This window comes from Rutilus rutilus (assembly GCF_951802725.1).
Source record: "Rutilus rutilus genome assembly, chromosome: 25".
Classification (NCBI taxonomy): domain Eukaryota; kingdom Metazoa; phylum Chordata; class Actinopteri; order Cypriniformes; family Leuciscidae; genus Rutilus; species Rutilus rutilus.
The window spans coordinates 15,490,534-15,509,248 of NC_140229.1; the positions used below are offsets into that span (position 1 = coordinate 15,490,534).

The window sequence follows — 18,715 nt, forward strand, 5'->3', positions numbered from 1 at the left end:
ATAACGTTTGTAAAAACCTTTTTGTATTCCTAACAAATGAGCGCTGAGTAATGTGCATTATGTTAGTAGCGATTATTTGAAGAAATTCCATTTAATGACAGTCAGAATTCCTCATTTTCTCAATAGGTAACGCTGTAATTGATAAGGCATGGAACAGAACATGGATGCTTAGTTTGATAAGAAAAAAAAAATGGCAGAACTGTAATATGATGATGAAGATCTAAGCCAAATTAAGTGAAGATCTGATAAACAGAAGTGGTTGGAAGAAGTAGATTTTCATTAATGAGAAATCTCAGATCATCTAAATATTAGGTATGCATGTTTGGAAGCCCATTTCCAACACGCACAGAAGAAAAAAAATGATGCATTAGTAGCTCATTATTATGATAAAAAAGTAAAAATGATGACATAAAAATTATGAGATAAGCCAATTATTTGGAAGTGACTTCTGTGTGAGCTGTGCTTCATTAATCACTACACTATTGACGATAATGGACTTTGCTCACAAAATTTTGCTAATGTGAACACTCCTTTAGTGTCTCATAATTTTGACTCATGTCATAATTATGATTTACCAGAGCATTATTATTTTCTTGTGACGTAAATGGTCTTTCATTAGCATAAGCCAAGAAACAGAAAGAAAAAAAGATTCCTTTCTAGACCACATGGTTTAAGATCAGTAAAGTGCAGCTTTGAGCTGTTGGTGGCACTAGAGGGTTTGAGATCAAGACCACCAGCAAAGTTCAGACTCTCACCTCTCAGTCTGCTAAATATCCCTCTGAAAGGTTTAATGGGTTGCCATAGACTCCCTGCCAGAAACAATAGGAGCATCCACACCTTTAGTGACCCCTAAAAAGAATGAAAAACCACTAGGGAGAAGACAATTCCTTATAACGGCAAAGTTACATATACATAAAAACTCAAAAGTAACATCTAGCTGGGTTTAAACAAATGGCTTCTATAGAATCAAATTATGTATCACTTTCTACCTCAGGCTAAGCCACACCTAGACACCTGAGGAAACTGCACAACTATAAAGTGTAAAATATGCAAATGCCTAACTGCATGTAAAAGATTAATTTCATTAAATCTTTACATAACTAGTGCTACTGCATAACTAGTGTAATTGCAATGTAATTGCTGTTACAACAATGAATGAAATAATTACACTTTGAGAGTCATAATTTTAAGAAATAAAGTTGCAATTACAATAAGTTGCACTGAAAGATACATATAGTTGTGAGGTCACAACTACACTGTATATAAGGAAGGAATTTATCCTGAATAATCATTACCGGTAACACTTTATTTATGCAAATAAATCATTTCAAGGTTCAGGAAAAACAACAACAAAAAATAAGTACATTCGTTAAAGTAGCACGTGGTTTTGTTTGCCAGCATGTCATGTTCGTTTAATTAGGGATGAGGTTGGCACAAGAGCAAGACCAAACTCTGTTTTAGAGATGGGCACAGATGCTTGATCATTTGACCCATGGCTCTGCATAAATATTTTTTGAACGTTGTTCACAATATGCTGTATGCAACCTGCTCTCAAACTGCAGCCTTTGAGGGAGGGGAAAGTGTACAGAACCAATATATTGTCTTGCAGGTACTGAAGAGTGATTGACAGTTTAAAAGATCCAACTAAGAGATCCCATCCGTTTAAAAAAAGTAAAAAGAAGTGACGGCTCTTCAGGTAAGGGACTACAAAAGTCTTCACACAGCAGAGTGCACTTCAAACCTAAATCAATGACAGTTTCGCTGTTTCTGAAGGTGAAACATCACTAGAGTCCACCAATGTGCCTCGAAAGAAAACCCTTCAGCCACACAGATAAATGTACAATATTCACAGTATTTACACGGTGTGGTCCATCCAAAAATGGCCAGTGAGGTGTTCCATTGGTTTGCCTTTCATTTGTTCTCGAGGAGAGTCTTTATATCTTTAATGCCATGTTCTGACGCAACTGCGATCACGTGGTCTAAAGCGTTGAGTCGTCCCAGAAGCCTAATCACATCCTTTATTTGTTCCCTATGTAGAGAGACAAGAACTGTGTTAATAATTTTTTTTAGAAATAATGCTTACATTGCAGAGCAATTAAAATAACTATTATTGATATACATAAACTTACATGCTACATCAGGGGTGGGCAAACTACGGCCCGCGGGCCACATACGGCCCGTTAGGCTGTTTAATCCGGCCCGTCGAGTATTTAAAAAATTGTCTTAAGATCGCATTAATTTTGCCTTTTTCTTGCAATACTTTGCGTTATATATAAATTGCGTTGCATATATTTGACAATCGGAATATCAGATATTTCATGCCATAGCTAACAAATGTAAAAAAGGAAAAATGACATAAAAGCAGATCATCATTCATTCAGCGCTGTTGTGGCTGCGGTGTGTCACGTAACAAGCTAGACGCGTCACCATGGAAACCAAACAGACAGCAACTTAAGCGCATAGACTTGGTGCACGTTAATGTTTTTTCCTTTTTTTGAAAACTCACAGAGAAAAAAATGTTTGGTAACCGCTTGCACACGTTTAGTTTTTCCTTTGATTTTTCTGCTATTTAGTTTTGCTACTCTGGATTTGTGGATGGATCCTCCTGACTGATTCCGTTTACAAAACCTTTATCGCCTGGCTTTCGACTACGCTCCCCTGACGTCTGCCATGTACAGAACCCGGTTTTGTTCATTAAATGTTCTGATCTGCATTTGCTTTTTATGTTTTATTTTATTATACTTAAAATAAATTTGTATATTCGTTTATTTCGTTTTTTTTTCCAAATTTTTTTCCAAAACATAACATCCTAAATGGGGGATATCTAGCATAAAAAAAATGTATTGTCAGAATGTCGTCTCTCAGTTGTTGAATTTCGCGCAGACGTTGCCACAACGTAAATGTGTTTGCCCCGCCCGATCTCATGAAAGTGCGAATACCACGAATTGTATTTGTAGTTCTTATGAAACGCAGTTTTCGCGTGCATATGATACGCACTTAAAGGGATAGTTCGCCCAAAAATGAAAATTCGGTCATCATTTACTCACCCTCAAGTTGTTTCAAACCTGTATGAATTTCTTTTTTCTGCTGAACACAAAAGAAGATATTTTGAAAAATCTCAGGTAAACCAAACAGTTGATGGACTCCATTGACTTCCATAGTATTTTTTTTCCTACTATGGAAGTCAATGGGGTCCATCAACTGTTTGGTTACCGACATTTTTCAAAATATCTTCTTTTGTGTTCAGCAGAAAAAAGAAATTCATACAGGTTTGAAACAACTTGAGGGTGAGTAAATGACAGAATTTTTATTTTTGGGCGAACTATCCCTTTAATGGCGTGTAATAGGCACGCACTCCGCACCCCTAATCCTAACCAAAGGGTTTACAGTGCGCAGCATATGCACGCAAAAAAATATATTTTTGGCGTATAAATGGCACGAGAAATAAAATTCGTGGTATAGATACGCAATTTAATGAGATCGTGTTTCATAATCTGCTACTGGGCCGGCCCTCTGTCAAATTTTAAAACCCAGTGTGGCCCTTGAGCCAAAAAGTTTGCCCACCCCTGTGCTACATCTTAATTTTACTTTATATACATTGGAACCATGAACATATGTACACACAACCAATGTTAATGAATGATATGTTAATTGGACTTTAAATATATATTTTTCTTTTCCTCATTAAAATCAGTATGTCCAAACAACAGTGGGCAGATCCCCTAAGCCTAGAAAACCACCAGACTCCCACTGTTTTATATTAAACCCTCATCATACCTTTATACTATGTTAATATGTTATATATTTGTGTGGCATCTACAGAGATGTTGATTTAACATAAGAAACCACTTTACCTTACGGTCCTCTTCTCCACGTCTGATCCAACCACGCAGCTGCGGTACAGACTGCTGGCCAGGTGTTTCAAAAATCTGCAGAAGTTCTCAAGCTGAGGAAGAGTCTGTTGTCCTTTCAGACTGCTGAACCACTGCACAGGAAAACACTCCACCACCTGAAGGCAGGTTAGGGTTAATAGAGGGTTAGAATGACTTCATCTGTAAACACTGTTATATGGATATTAATTCCCAAAAAAGTCATACTCTGCGGCATTTCTCCACATGTTCCTCGCTGGCGTCTGTGGTCTGCAGGGCTGAGAGAATGTAGCGGTTTAGTGTGCTGTCCACGGCGAGCTCCTTCAGCACTGACAGAGACAGGATCCCATCCCATTTTAAGATATTCCCAAGTAACTGAACACAAGAAAGAGATTCAGCAGGGAATAAGCTTGAACAATGGTAACTAAAAATATAGATGAAGTGATTTAGACAACGGCAGAAAGTCTCCAGAATATTTAAGCATGACCAGACTTACCTTTACACAAGACCAAAACTGCCTCTGGGAAAAGAGGTAAGGACCAGAGTTCTTGTTCTCCATGACACTGTAAGAGGAGAAAACAAAACATTATCAGCATCACACTGGTTTACACAATATATTTGGTCACAATCAAAAACTAGAAGATGCATACAAAGAGCAGCATATACAAACAGTGACAACATGAGTGATTCAGCTTTCACACTCACTTTTTTGGAAACAGAGGCAGGAAAATGTCATCGTCAAGAGTCCGTCGAATTCGCATGACTATGGTCCTTAGAAGCTCCTGAAAGATATTAGATTTTTGTTTCTCAATGACAAACAGATGCAACTAATAATTTAAACCTGTAAAGCCTGACATATGAAAGTTGTTTGAGCCTTTAGACATACTTTTTTTTTAAATCCTTAAAAAAAGGTTTACATATGCAATGCATCAGACTTTTATGGCTCTCGTAGTATGATATGGGAGAACATGTAGCTCATACGCACGGCGAAAAAAAAAACTGAGGTAAAAAATATGCAATTTGGTGCGGTTGCCGATATTTGCATGGCCAGTAAGTAAGATGAAATTCTGAAAGCTTGAAATATATAGCAGTGATATCTTTATAACAGTATATCAGACTACTTGCACAAAATGCATATAAATATCTGTCGTCACTCTAGATCACCCAATAAGATGATATATAAATGCCTAGTTTTACGATCAAAGCTCTGCAGTTTTCGTTTAGGGGGCAAAACATATAATGTAATGCAACACAATGATGATTGGGAGATGTACAAAATGCACCTCAAAAGGCTGATGTATCATATTTGATACTCACATTTTAACATGATTTAACTGCCATTAGAATTTTAAACGTTGAGAAGATATGAATATGAATAGGGGTGGATATGTATGCATACATTGTATATGTACACATGGGAATGTCATTGTTTTAATTGTTTTGTATCTTTTATGTATATTGTTATGTTGTGCTGGTGTCCTTGTGTGTGGTGTATAGTGAAGCCAAAGTTCCGGGCACTAAACTAAACTTTTTTAAATGTTTAGAGTATTAAACTCAGATTTCACAGTAAAAAGACACATGTACCTAGAATTATACAAAAAGGCCTTTCACATGTTAAAAATTATAAACGAGTTGTGGTACAGACGACAAAGCACGTAGTTGATTGTGTACAACAGGTTTTACAGCAAAGTTTTGATCATGTTGATAATTTACAGGCCCCATAATTAGGGATGTCCCGATACCACTTTTTCACTTCCGATACGATACTGATGCCGCAGCTTTGGCTATTTGCCGATACCGATATCAATCCGATATTTTTATTTTATTCTTGAACTAATACTACTAATAATAAAATATAATGGAAGCACTTTGCTCAATTAGCCACATAAAAACATCTCACAGGAGAACAAATACTTCTCCAGTATATAGTCCACAACAACAGCTGATAATGAAAGACTGCCACCCTTTATTCAAAAGACCTTGAGATATGTTTGGTAATTGTACCTGAATGAATTTAAAATTAATTTGCTATATTTCAAATCAATATATTTGTTTCCTTGAAATTTTAATTAGGCTAACTTTAACGTTATTCTCATCTGAATTATAATTTATTTCTGTATAAAATACTACCATTAAAAACACATTTGATTTTCTTTTTTAATCAATGTAGAATGTGTAACTTCAAAATAAACAGATTAGTGCTCTGTTTTAGGACAAGAAATGAAAACCAATGCAATATGATGAATGTCCAAAAGATGAGATAATTTTTGCTTTTAAACAGCATGTGTGTGTGATTTTGGTTGGGTGACAGTTGTAGGTTACAGTTTGACAAGAGTTTACAGTTTGACAAAAGCACAATGCTGTGTTTTACACAAATAAGGCTAAACACTTTTTGCAGTTTTAATGATGTCCTGTATGAACAAAATGACGGAGTATGTTTTTATGTTTCCACTGTTCGATCGCGCCTGTGCCTATCTCTCTCTCTCTGACACACAGACACACACATTCCAGCATTGCAATCTTGACATCGCAGCCTGTTCATTTTGCTGCGTTCACACCAAACATCAAATTCGCGTCTATCGCGTCTAGTTCGATGCTTGAACAGTTTGAATCCATTCGCGTGTCCAAAGCGAATAGGACGCGCCGCACGCGTATAATGATAAAGCGAGCGTTTGAAGCGAAATAGACGCCAATCAGAGCTAAGGTGGGGCTACAGATTAGGTGTCCCTGAAGAACGCATGTGTCTATGCGTGTATCTAACAGTAGTTCCGCATTACATTAATTAATGTGCACGCGAGTTTTATTTATTTTTATACTGTGTATTCTCCGTGTAAATCCATGCACCGAACCGTGACGCACGTACGTTCAATACGAATACACGTACCGTTCCACCCCTAATAGGTATCGGATCATAGGTATCGGATATATTTTTTTCTCCCCTCCGATATCCGATCTAGCGTTCTGGGCCAGTATCGGCACGTGGATCGGATCGGGGCAGCCATACCCATAATTTTGCCTATCAAATATGATATGGTAGGCTTTAGGCTAATGAAAGTGAAAAGCAAAAATAAGAGCCTGTGGCTTTAATGCGTTACTGTCTCATCTCTTCACTGACTTGTGTGTTGCGGTTGTCGCCGTGCAGCACAGTGGGATAATCTTTGATCAGCCTCTGCATGAAAGCCACCAGTCTGGACGTCTGACTGCTGGAGAGCGGATCCCACACCTGATCCGTCAGCACTGAGAGTGGGGGATCAAATTTTAAAAGAGTGATTTAGGTTTGATATGCTGTTCTGAGTTTAAAGTAAGAACTGAACCTTTACAAAGATGGGAAACGGACAGACTAACCTGCTAGTTTAGGAAGAAGCACTCTTTCTACAATAGCAGGAAGCAGGCTGTTATCTATCTCTTCCTCTTTCTTCAGAGTGCTCTGCTCCTCACAGCCATAAAAGAGCAAAGACTCGAACCACAGCATGTACTCAAAGTTGGGACACTCCACCTGCATAGATACAAATAGCATCATTTTGGCAATTAAAGACTGAAATGTTCAGGCGATGCAAAGCATATCACAAAAATGTGGAAATGACATGCTCTCTGTACCTCAAATGGAGACCATGAGGTGAGCTGCAGTCGAATAAGGGGGTTAAAGAGTTTGGGCAGGCACAGTCCGATGTAGGCATCTCTGTAGCATGTAAAATACAGCTTTCTCCAGGTCTCGAAGTGAGACTTTATGTTGTCCAGAGAGTGGAAATCCTCCACCACGTCCTCAAAAACCTTCTTTGACTCATTTAAAATGCGATCTGGAAATCAAAAAGATGAAAAGGTTAATTGGGAAAAGATTGAAACGTAATCAGCAAATCTTGCATTGGTGTGTTAGGTTGGTCACCTCTCTCTAGGTTGAAGCTGGTGATGTCAGTGGACGTCTCTTCGTCATCACTAGACAGCCCCTCCTTATGCTCGGCTCTCTTGCCGTTCTGCTCTCGAGCTTGTCTCCGACGGGTTCTGTTTGGATGTGTAGAAACAGACTTGACAATTATTAAAACTGAAATACATCACAGAAAGTCTGCCTAAAGTAGATCTGGGTATTGATACAGATTTTCTGATTCAATTTATTTCAGATTCACTATGTCCTGACGTGATTGGTTTATGATTTTAATTCATTATTTATTTGGAAATATTTTAGTTACAGTGTTAAAAGGCCCACTTCCACTATCTGCCTGACTGGCATTGTGACTATAACACTCACTTTTGCACATTTCCAAACATTTTTGCCCATGGTTACACAGGTTACAATTCAAAGCTAATGACAATGATACTGATGAGATTAGATAACAACAACAATAATTTAAAAAAATAATAAATTAATGCATTATTTTAGTTTAGGTTTAGGCGTTTGTTTAGTTTAGAGGGTTTATTTCACACACTAATAGTCAAGGCAGGGTCTACATATATAGCTTTTTTTTGCATACCGTCTGGCTTCTCTTTCAGCTATCCTCCTCTGCTTGGCAAGCTCCTGATAGGCTGTGCGATCTCGACCGAATGAGTCCAGGTTAGGGGCCATAACAGCCTTACCTGAAACAGAAAGAACAGACATTAACCCTCAGTAAAGCTGAACTCACCAGCCCTGTTACAACCTATACTGACAGATCTAATAGTCATTACCAACTCATTGATATATCGTACTAGATGTTCATGCATTATTCCACAAACGTCAGTAAAAATTTAATTTTTATTTCATGCACAGTGGTTTCCCCTTTTCTGATGTCATCTCAGAACTAATTTCCAACTACAAATTAATTTTACACCTGCTCAATTTCACTGGGCTGAGATGGAAACTCTCCTCCAATCACTTACCTGCTCAGCATCTAAACAATGTATCAGTGTGAACACTGATAAATAAGAAGCCAGTAAGCTTTCACCATCCGAAAGCCACATACACTTTCATTTGTCTTAATCTCTCTCACACACACACGCACACACACAGACACACACGTAGTGTGTGTATTATTCTGATGTGCAATTAATCATAACTGTATAACAAAAATGGAAAGGAAAAAAAAAACAATGAGGCCATTCAAATAAAAACCTTCAAGATGGACTGACTTGAAAGGCTGGAAAACTCCGACGATTCATCTTTAATATCATCCTGTCTTCTCTGGACGAGACGGGACGCCCGCTGCCGAAGTAACTGGTGCATGGCGACCTCTAGCTCCAGAATAACAGGCACCTGAAAGATACGATGATTTTTGTGACAGCTGAACCAAAGACAAGGGGCCGGAGACCGAGACGAGGGGCTTAGTGTGCTCTGCTGTGGCATGAGAGAGAAAGCAGCCAAATTAAATAACTCTAGACACAAAGCCCTTTAAAGCTGGATCAAACTGGCTTCCCCTAGTGTTAATGCTTCATGGTATTAACCTTACTATGAGCCAAAAAAGAAAATGGCTGAGTAGTATGAAACTTCTGTGAAAGCCATTGTAGGTTGTTTTTGACAAACAGCTCTTTTTCATTTAATGCAGCTGGTTAACAACACAACTATAATTATTCAAAAGTAAGTACAGAATCAAAGACGGTTGCACAGTCAGGAGTTTAATAGAGTGCAACAGCGCCTGTTCACTTTTTCAGCTGCCTTGGTTCCGGAAGTATTTTTTCCATTCATTTTTCCCATAGGGATTTTTAAAAAGTCCTTAAGAGTTAAAAGCCAAGAGACAAACCAACCAGCTTCGAGGTGAATGACAACATTACAAACATTGATTAGCAAAAAAGTACTTGAAAATAGTTCAAAAAAGACAAAGATACATTACTGCATACTGAATGGATTTAATGTGGGGAAAGATCTATTGATATTAAAAATGATGAATAAATTAAAAACTTAAGATGCTGATTGTGTATATAGAAACATATTTTACATTAATTGCAAACTATGAATATATAAATATTATGCAGTTTGAGAGTGCAGGGAGATGATTACATCAATTATCACATGCAGTGTTTCATGGGAACGGACGGGTGCTAAAAACAGCTTTTTTGCTTGGTACAATTTTTTGATTGGTGGAGATGTCTCTACTGAATCACGGTAATGTAGTTTTTCACCAAGAATTGCACTGTAAAACATGATTTAAAAAAATTATAATTTGAAATAAAGCAGGCTGATGGCTTCAACAAAAGCATGTGTCATCAATTAACAAACTCATAGCTCTAAGCTCACAGTAGTTTAAAAGTTATTTCAAAATCAATTCCCCTAGGGAGAAAACGAATGGGATTTTTACTTTTGGTACCCGAATGTTGCACTCTATAGTTTGCATATACATGTACCACAAATGAATGTAGATATTAACAAATTCTTGGGACAAGCTAACCTTAAGATAATGCAATCATTAAGTTATCATTAGGCATTCAAATGAGAGCTTAATGCTACAGATGCATGATTAATGCATTTTTCCTTTAAAGGACAGTATAGTCCACTGGTGGTGTAATAGAGATTTACCATTTGGGCTTTTTATTACTTTTAATATTTTTTAAATGGTTCAACAACACCGTAAACAAGCTACTACGTAAAAAAAGGAAGTTTGAACTATTACTTTCTAAATAACATGAAAATGTTTTAGAAAAATCACGATAAAGGCATTTTTTCAACTAGTAACACTTTTGGTGCTATGTTAGTTCCCAATGCATCATCATAGACACCATGATTTGTCTATAGTGCCTCTTTATAGCTGAAAAAAATGAGAGAAACAGAATCTCTTGCTGCATCAGCTATGGGAAAAAATATGGAAGATTACAAAATAATCCATGATCTGATGGAAAATATGACCTGGTGGACTCTGCTGAAAATGAGTTTAACAAACACCATAAACATGAACTATGTGATTATATATACACATTACAAGTAACTGGTGTTATTTTTACTACTAATGGTATCATAAAACGAATACGGTAATTTTAGTTGAGATAAATACGTTTAAAGTCTAATTAACTACACAAAATTCTGACACAGGCAACATCCAATAAACTTTGAAATAATTCCAAAAGAAATACAGTAACAAGGTCTGAAAAAAAACCAACAACTGAAAAACAAGTCAATAAAACAAACAGCAGCAACATAAAAACAAATGCATTCATTCTTACCTTTTCACTGAAACACTCAAGCAAGTCTCCAACATACCCTCGCATTTCTTGCAAGAATCTATATTTGTCTGCGGCCTCCAGTGAGGAGCCCTCAAGGAGCTGGATGGTCTTTTTGGAGGCCTCCAGCTCCTCCTGGATCTGCTCAAAGCGCCGGGCATTGGAATTGTGCCCCTGGCGCATGAAGCTCAGCCTGGTGCACAGGGGAGTCAAAGAGAGGTTTGCTATTAGTGATGTATGGGGACATCGCCAGGGTCGCACATGTCCTGATGAAGACGGTTAGGTCTAAACAATGCAATTGAGTCAGTAAAACAGCTGCAGATTTTAGCATCTGCAAATACTCCATCCGGAGGAAGAAATATTACACTTCTGCAGAAACAGGGATACCCAGAATTAACCAGGAACAACGTGTGAGGAGATATGCGCCTTGTGTGTATCCTCACTATGCTGGAAGTCCAAAGTGCAAGCTGTCATCTTCAATGTCTGAATAGGGCAATTTTATGGGACGTGCATGAATATTATCAGGGCATTTAAAACTATAAAGTGTTGGTTATTTAAACTCCTAGGAAATACCAACTGGGCAGATTTGAACTGGCAATTTGAGGGGTTACAGTGACCGCCGATGAGAAGGCAGTTCAGACCGTACCTGTCTTTGAGACGTTTCTTTACCAGATCTGTGGTTATAGGGGTCAGGTCACAAGAGGGAATGGGATAAGGAACTGAGGGCTCTGCTTTCAAAGTCTTGCTGTTGTCGGCTCCAACTGTGATGGTGGTGTAGCTAAACGGCATGGCGTAGGACGCTCCATATGACTGCGCATCATAACTGCCTTGGTAATACATGGTTGTATCCTCGGATTGGGTGGCTTGGACCTAAAATATCAAAACAAGGTGAGACAAAAGGATTGGTGTCAGCATTAAATATTGCAATTTCAAAGTACAAACTATAGTACACTGTAGGCATGTCAACAGAACTGGTATCATTCAACAGTTTAGGACCAGAAAGGCTTTGTTGAAGGTTTTTGAAGGCTACATTTATTTGATTAAAAACTGGAATTTAATTTGTCACATAATCCTTCAGAAATATGCTATTTGGAGTTCAAGAAACATTTCTCAAATTTGATCGATGTTTATCAATGACAAATAAGTTTTACATCACTGCATCATAGACCCCGCCCACTGGCGTTACATGATGCGAGCGCCGCGTCAAATGCAAATAGAACCCATTATAATCACTGACACTGGGTGGATAAAGTATACAGATGCCCGTTCACTTTCTGAATTAATCCAAGCGCTTTAGTCTGCCGACGAGGACAAATGGAAGAGTAGATGTAAGCGTAATGAGACGTTTGCTTTGACGCGTCCTGTTTAAACAGCTCATTTGCTCATTTCTGTAGAGACTTCAGAACGATACCAGCGTCAGGAACAAGTGGATGGTTCATTTTTTTATTTCAAATTGGGCAGGGTTATGATACTCTGACTCACCTGCGGGATGCTAATGCCCTTCCTGATCTGCTCCTGCTCCCAGCGATTCACTTCCTCATCCTGGCCATTATCTAGAGCTTCATCATCACTGCCTTCAATACCTGAATCACAACACAGACACATCCAAAACAAACACTAAAGTCAGATTATGGTTAAGTGCACATCTTTACCAGGATCTGATTTCTCACACAATTCCTATTTATAGTTATTCTAGTTAATCTTTTTTGTGTGACTTTTACTTAGTGACATGACATATATTACAAGGACAGTCCCTCTGGAGAACAGGTGAATGGGGGTTCCTGTAATTCTACATAAACAAGTTTCAGATTACTAGAGCTCTGAACTGCATAAACTGACCGATCTCCTCCGCTATTTTCTGCCTCTGAGTCTTTATCTTGACTCCACTGAAGTTGATTCTCTTCTCATCTTCATCATCGTCACTGCCGCCGTTCTCATCTTCGTGAACAAGGCGCTTGTTCGTCGCTTCATTCTCGATCAACGGAGCCTCACCCCCGAGCTCTCGAGCCATCTGCCTACGTTTACGAGCTGCATGAATGAAGGCCGCGTCGGGGATCTCACCTGTTGAGACGTATGACTCTTATTATTGGTCTAAACACAGTGATTAATCACCTTCATGTGAATTAGGTTAACCAGAAAGAGAACGAACTAAAAGCAATTTGTTTGCCATTTAAAAAAGTGGATTTGATCACATACATTGTTTAACAACATTCAATGTTTAACCACAATACACATCAGCAGGTTCCAACCTTGAAATGTTAAATAAGCAAAAACAGCCTGATCATGCTGACGTTGGTCCTGTGACTTGCTCTACAGGTCCAGTCTGGATGTCATGGAAACTCTCACCTGGTCTAAGCGAGCTGAGGGCAGACAGAGTTTGGCTAAAGGCTCCACCTGCAGACCTTTGCTCGCCCTCCTCTTCCTGTTCCTCATTGCTGTCGACCTCCATTTCTTCTTCTCCCTGTTCACTGCTGGCTCTGCTTCCCACTAAGGGCTCCTCTTTAATTGACAGATTATAAACAGGTCCACCTGAAACGAACAAACCAGTGAGCCAGAATACAAACTTATGTAACTAGTTAGATGGACTAGCGCCAAGATTACTGAGGGTTTGTAATACTTTTGAAGGCTAAATCACCACATAAAAATAATAACTCTAGAACAGGGGTATCAAACTCAGTTCCTGGAGGGCCACAACCCTGCTCTAGAACAAAGGGGGTCAAACTCAGAGCTGATGCCAGGACAAACAAACTGGTGGGGAGCCATACATAATTCTTCAGGTATAAGCAATTGATCACATCGGTGCGATTGTACATCAAAGGGTTAATATTTGGGATAGCATTTCAGGAATCAGGGGTGGAGGGGGGACAAATTCAAACTGAGGGGGAAATGCCTCCTTTTGCCCCATTGTTGCCCTGGGCATGGGGTCACTACGTTATCTTGCAATAATCCCAAAATTAATGGTGCTTTATTCTTATGTGTACATACCATTACAACTTAAGAGTGGGGGAAGCAAACAAAGTATTTTTTTTTAATAAAATTTGATGTTTTAAAGACAAAAAGCAGTCCCCTGATTCTGCTTTATAGAAATGCATGAAAAGATAAAAAAAGAAATAAAGAAATAAAGATGTTTAGTACCAATGCGTGTGCTTTGCTCTGGTATGGCAGTGGTGGTCTTTTCCAGATCATCCTTGTATTCTTTCTTCAGCTGCTTGACGATCTTCTTGCTGTGGTAGGATTTCTTCACACGGAACACATCAGTGTCATCTAATAGTAAGAGATAAATAGTTAATCTCTAAAATTCATACACTAGATGATTGAGTACATAATGCATTGCAAAAGTGCAAAGTGTATAGTATCAAAGACTTTAGATAGCAAGTAATTTGGGACACAACTTAAAAGTTTTCTTCAGGGACCTCACACTTTCTGATCAATGAATGTAACTGTCCTTCTATTTTTATAATTACTGGATAAAGATTTTTAGAAAGCATTTAATTTCAGACTGATTCAATAATGAATCATGTAAACCGATTTGTGAACCGGTTCGACCGATTCATTGAAAATAATCAACTCAATAGCTATTTCCACCTTTGCCATGGAATTCTGATTCGTATCACTGTATCATAATTATGGTCTTAAGCCAATTATTGAGTATATTCCAATATGTGTAGAGTCCTAATTGATCACTATTACTAGTTAATATAATATGCAAAGTAGCTCTCGTTTTCGTTTACTGACTGTCACTTTAAAGACGCGAACTGTTATATAATTTAAATAGACTACAATTAAGTTAGATGATGACCTGCACAGCAAAAACTCTACACGAACAATATGTGAAACATTACATTGTTTTTACGTAAATTTATTTACGTTACACGTGTCTTTTATGGCAGTTAATAAGCACCTTCATCGTCGTGGAAGCTAAGCAGACTCGCTTTAGGTTCCTCTCGGTTCTCCTTCTTTCTCTTCTTAAGTTCTTTGTTGACCTTAACAGCACCGGGCTGAAACCCGTTTCCGTGGTTGTTGAGCATGTTGGCTCCAGGAGCGGGACCAGTGCTGGACTCGCTAGGGTTCGCCGACTCTTCAGCCCCGGGCCCGCCGGACTGCTGGACCTCCTCTTTCTCCTCATCGTCCGATTCATTCCTCCGCCTGAAATTGCACCTCTTAGCTTTCTTAAACATGGTTATGTAGTGTGCAACGCCTCTAGGATAGTATATACAGACTGGTTTTTAGATTTTTGCAGGGCGCCAAGGATGATAACAAATCCACCATTTTGCTTTTGCGGAAACGTTTAAGTACCTCTGTGAATGTTGGATCTGCAGAGCAGCAGAGGGAACTCGCTGCTGCCATCTAGAGGAGAGGTGCCATATCAAACAATTTGAGCAGGTTCCATGTTTTTTTGTTTTTGTTTTTTTTGTTAGGATAAATATGTTTGCATCTCCTTTTCACTTCTGTGTGTCATTCTTTATTCTCCGGTACCGGTGGTGTTCTACTCTGCTCTGCATTGATCATTGGTTTCGTTCTGATATCCAATTTTAGCTAACAGGTATTTTTTCCAACCATAATAGCAACCTGGGGCAACCTGTCACTCACATGAGATCATAGCAATAGCAAACTACAATGATCCAATCAGTTCCCGATGAACAAAATCAAGTCCCCGCCCTACATTTTTTTTTATCTTGTTTGAGAAGCCTTTTCACTCAGATTCATCACAATATGCATCTCAAGAACTATTCAAGAATTTCCGTTCCATGCCAACTTTAATGGTTACCATGGTATTTTTTTCTAATGAACAACACTGGCACATGCACATTTTTCTAAGAATTAAATTTCAAAATATTATTTTTATTTAAGCTCCATCCACACACAGAATAGAATAATCATATTTTAAGCCGATACATCAACATCTCTCATCATTGGGGTGGAGGAACGGATTTCGACAGCTGAACTATTTGCCGTCGGATTCTGTTCTGTTTCTTACACAGTGAGGTTCTAATATTTATCATTTAATACACATAATATTTATTTCTTTAAACTGATGCAAGTTAAGCTCAATCCACACACAAAAATAAAATCAGCATTTTTTAAGCCATTACATGGACCTCTCATAATGGGAGCTTTGGGCGACCCGAGTTCAAGTCCCGGGTCGTCGAACTTTCTTATACTGTCCCATCATAATAAAAAGCACAAAAATATATTCTTTAAACTGATGCAAGTTAAGCTCCATACACTCACAAAAATAGAATCAGCATTTTTTAAGCCATTACATCAACACCTCTCATAATGGGAGTGGGGGAACGGATTTCGACAGCTGAACTATTTGCCGTCGGATTCCGTTCCCCCTATGTTTCTTACACAATAAGGTTCTAATATTTATCAAATTGAAGGAAGTTACTAGTCTCAATAGCCTAGTTGTCAGTACCCTGACAATATTTTTTTTAGCTTTGGGCAACCCGAGTTCAAGTCCAGGGTCGTCGAACTTTCTTGATACTATACTTTACTATCATAATAAAAGGCAAAAAATATATTCTTTAAACTGATGCAAGTTAGGCTCCATCCACACACAAAATAGAATCAGCATTTTTCAAGTCATTACATCAACACCTCTCATAATGGGAGTGGGGGAACGGATTCCGACAGCTGTTTTTTTGCCGTCGGATTCTGTTCCCCCCATATTTCTGACACACTGAGGTTCTTATATTTATCAAATTGATGCTGTTTAAGCTCCATACACTCACAAAAATAGAATCAGCATTTTTTAAGCCATTACATCAACACCTCTCATAATGGGAGTGGGGGAACGGATTTCAACAGCTGAACTATTTGCTGTCGGATTCCGTTCCCCCTATGTTTCTTACACAATAAGGTTCTAATATTTATTAAATTGTAGCATTTTGCTAGCCTCAATAACCTAGTGGTCAGTCCCCTAACAATATTTATTTTTAGCTTTGGGGCGACCCGAGTTCAAGTCCCGGGTCATCGAACTTTCTTGATACTATACTTTCCTATAAAAGGCCAAAAATATATTCTTTAAACTGATGCAAGTTAAGCTCCATCCACACACAAAATAGAATCAGCATTTTTTAAGTCATTACATCAACACCTCTCATAATGGGAGTGGGGGAACGGATTCCGACAGCTGTTTTTTTGCCGTCGGATTCCGTTCCCCCTATGTTTCTTACACAATAAGGTTCTAATATTTATTACATTGTAATATTTCGCTATCCTCAATAGCCTAGTGGTCAGTCCCCTAACAATATTTCTTTTTAGCTTTGGGGCGACCCGAGTTCAAGTCCCCGGTCATCGAACTTTCTTGATACTATACTTTCCTATCATAATAAAGGCAAAAAATATATTCTTTAAACTGATGCAAGTTAAGCTCCATCCACACACAAAATAGAATCAGCATTTTTTTTAAGCCATTACATCAACACCTCTCATAATGGGAGTGGGGGAACGGATTCTGACAGCTGAACTATTTGCCGTCGGATTCCGTTCCCCCTATGTTTCTTACACAATAAGGTTCTAATATTTATCAAATTGAAGGAAGTTACTATAGTATATGAGACTATAGACTATAGTCTCAATAGCCTAGTTGTCAGTACCCTGACAATATTTTTTTTAGCTTTGGGCAACCCGAGTTCAAGTCCAGGGTCGTCGAACTTTCTTGATACTATACTTTCCTATCATAATAAAAGGCAAAAAATATATTCTTTAAACTGATGCAAGTTAAGCTCCATCCACACACAAAATAGAATCAGCATTTTTTAAGTCATTACATCAACATCTCTCATAATGGGAGTGGGGGACCGGATTCCGACAGCTGTTTTTTTGCCGTCGGATTCCGTTCCCCCTATGTTTATTACACAATAAGGTTCTAATATTTATTAAATTGAAGCTTTTCGCTAGTCTCAATAGCCTCGTGGTCAGTCTCCTGACGATATTTCTTTTTAGCTTTGGGGCGACCCGAGTTCAAGTCCCTGGTCGTCGAACTTTCTTATGCTTTCCTATCATAATAAAAAGCACAAAAATATATTCTTTAAACTGATGCAAGTTAAGCTCCATACACTCACAAAAATAGAATCAGCATTTTTTAAGCCATTACATCAACACCTCTCATAATGGGAGTGGGGGAACAGATTTCGACAGCTGAACTATTTGCCGTCGGATTCCGTTCCCCCTATGTTTCTTACACAATAAGGTTCTAATATTTATCAAATTGAAGGAAGTTACTAGTCTCAATAGCCTAGTTGTCAGTACCCTGACAATATTTATTTTAGCTTTGGGCAACCCGAGTTCAAGTCCAGGGTCATCGAACTTTCTTGATACTATACTTTCCTATCATAATAAAAGGCAAAAAATATATTCTTTAAACTGTTGCAAGTTAGGCTCCATCCACACACAAAATAGAATCATCATTTTTCCAGTCATTACATCAACACCTCTCATAATGGGAGTGGGGGAACGGATTCCGACAGCTGTTTTTTTGCCGTCGGATTCTGTTCCCCCCATATTTCTGACACACTGAGGTTCTTATATTTATCAAATTGATGCTGTTTAAGCTCCATACACTCACAAAAATAGAATCAGCATTTTTTAAGCCATTACATCAACACCTCTCATAATGGGAGTGGGGGAACGGATTTCGACAGCTGAACTATTTGCTGTCGGATTCCGTTCCCCCTATGTTTCTTACACAATAAGGTTCTAATATTTATTAAATTGTAACA

At 38.3% G+C, this 18,715-nt stretch overlaps 1 protein-coding gene across 1 annotated transcript; it reads right to left on the minus strand.

The window, feature by feature from the left end:
- Nucleotides 1-1,285: 1,285 nt before the first annotated feature.
- Nucleotides 1,286-15,286, minus strand: paxbp1 (PAX3 and PAX7 binding protein 1). The gene is made up of 18 exons (XM_084400823.1): nt 14,890-15,286; nt 14,124-14,252; nt 13,335-13,517; nt 12,828-13,049; nt 12,471-12,571; nt 11,635-11,858; nt 10,992-11,181; nt 8,970-9,093; nt 8,336-8,438; nt 7,753-7,868; nt 7,467-7,666; nt 7,215-7,365; nt 6,985-7,106; nt 4,575-4,651; nt 4,366-4,432; nt 4,098-4,244; nt 3,855-4,009; nt 1,286-2,029 (listed from the first exon to the last, which is right to left on the minus strand). Exons 1-18 carry the CDS (start codon nt 15,164-15,166, stop codon nt 1,912-1,914), a joined length of 2,706 nt encoding a protein of 901 aa, XP_084256949.1. The 5' UTR covers nt 15,167-15,286; the 3' UTR covers nt 1,286-1,911.
- Nucleotides 15,287-18,715: the final 3,429 nt, after the last annotated feature.

Coding starts and splice junctions, on each gene's coding strand:
- paxbp1 (XM_084400823.1), bottom strand. CDS start 15,166: ATGTTTAAGAAAGCTAAGAGGTGCAATTTCAGGCGGAGGAATGAATCG. Junction 11,182..11,634: donor AAGAAACGTCTCAAAGACAG/GTACGGTCTGAA, acceptor CCTGTGCACCAG/GCTGAGCTTCATGCGCCAGG. Junction 4,433..4,574: donor CTGCCTCTGTTTCCAAAAAA/GTGAGTGTGAAA, acceptor CTCCTCTTACAG/TGTCATGGAGAACAAGAACT.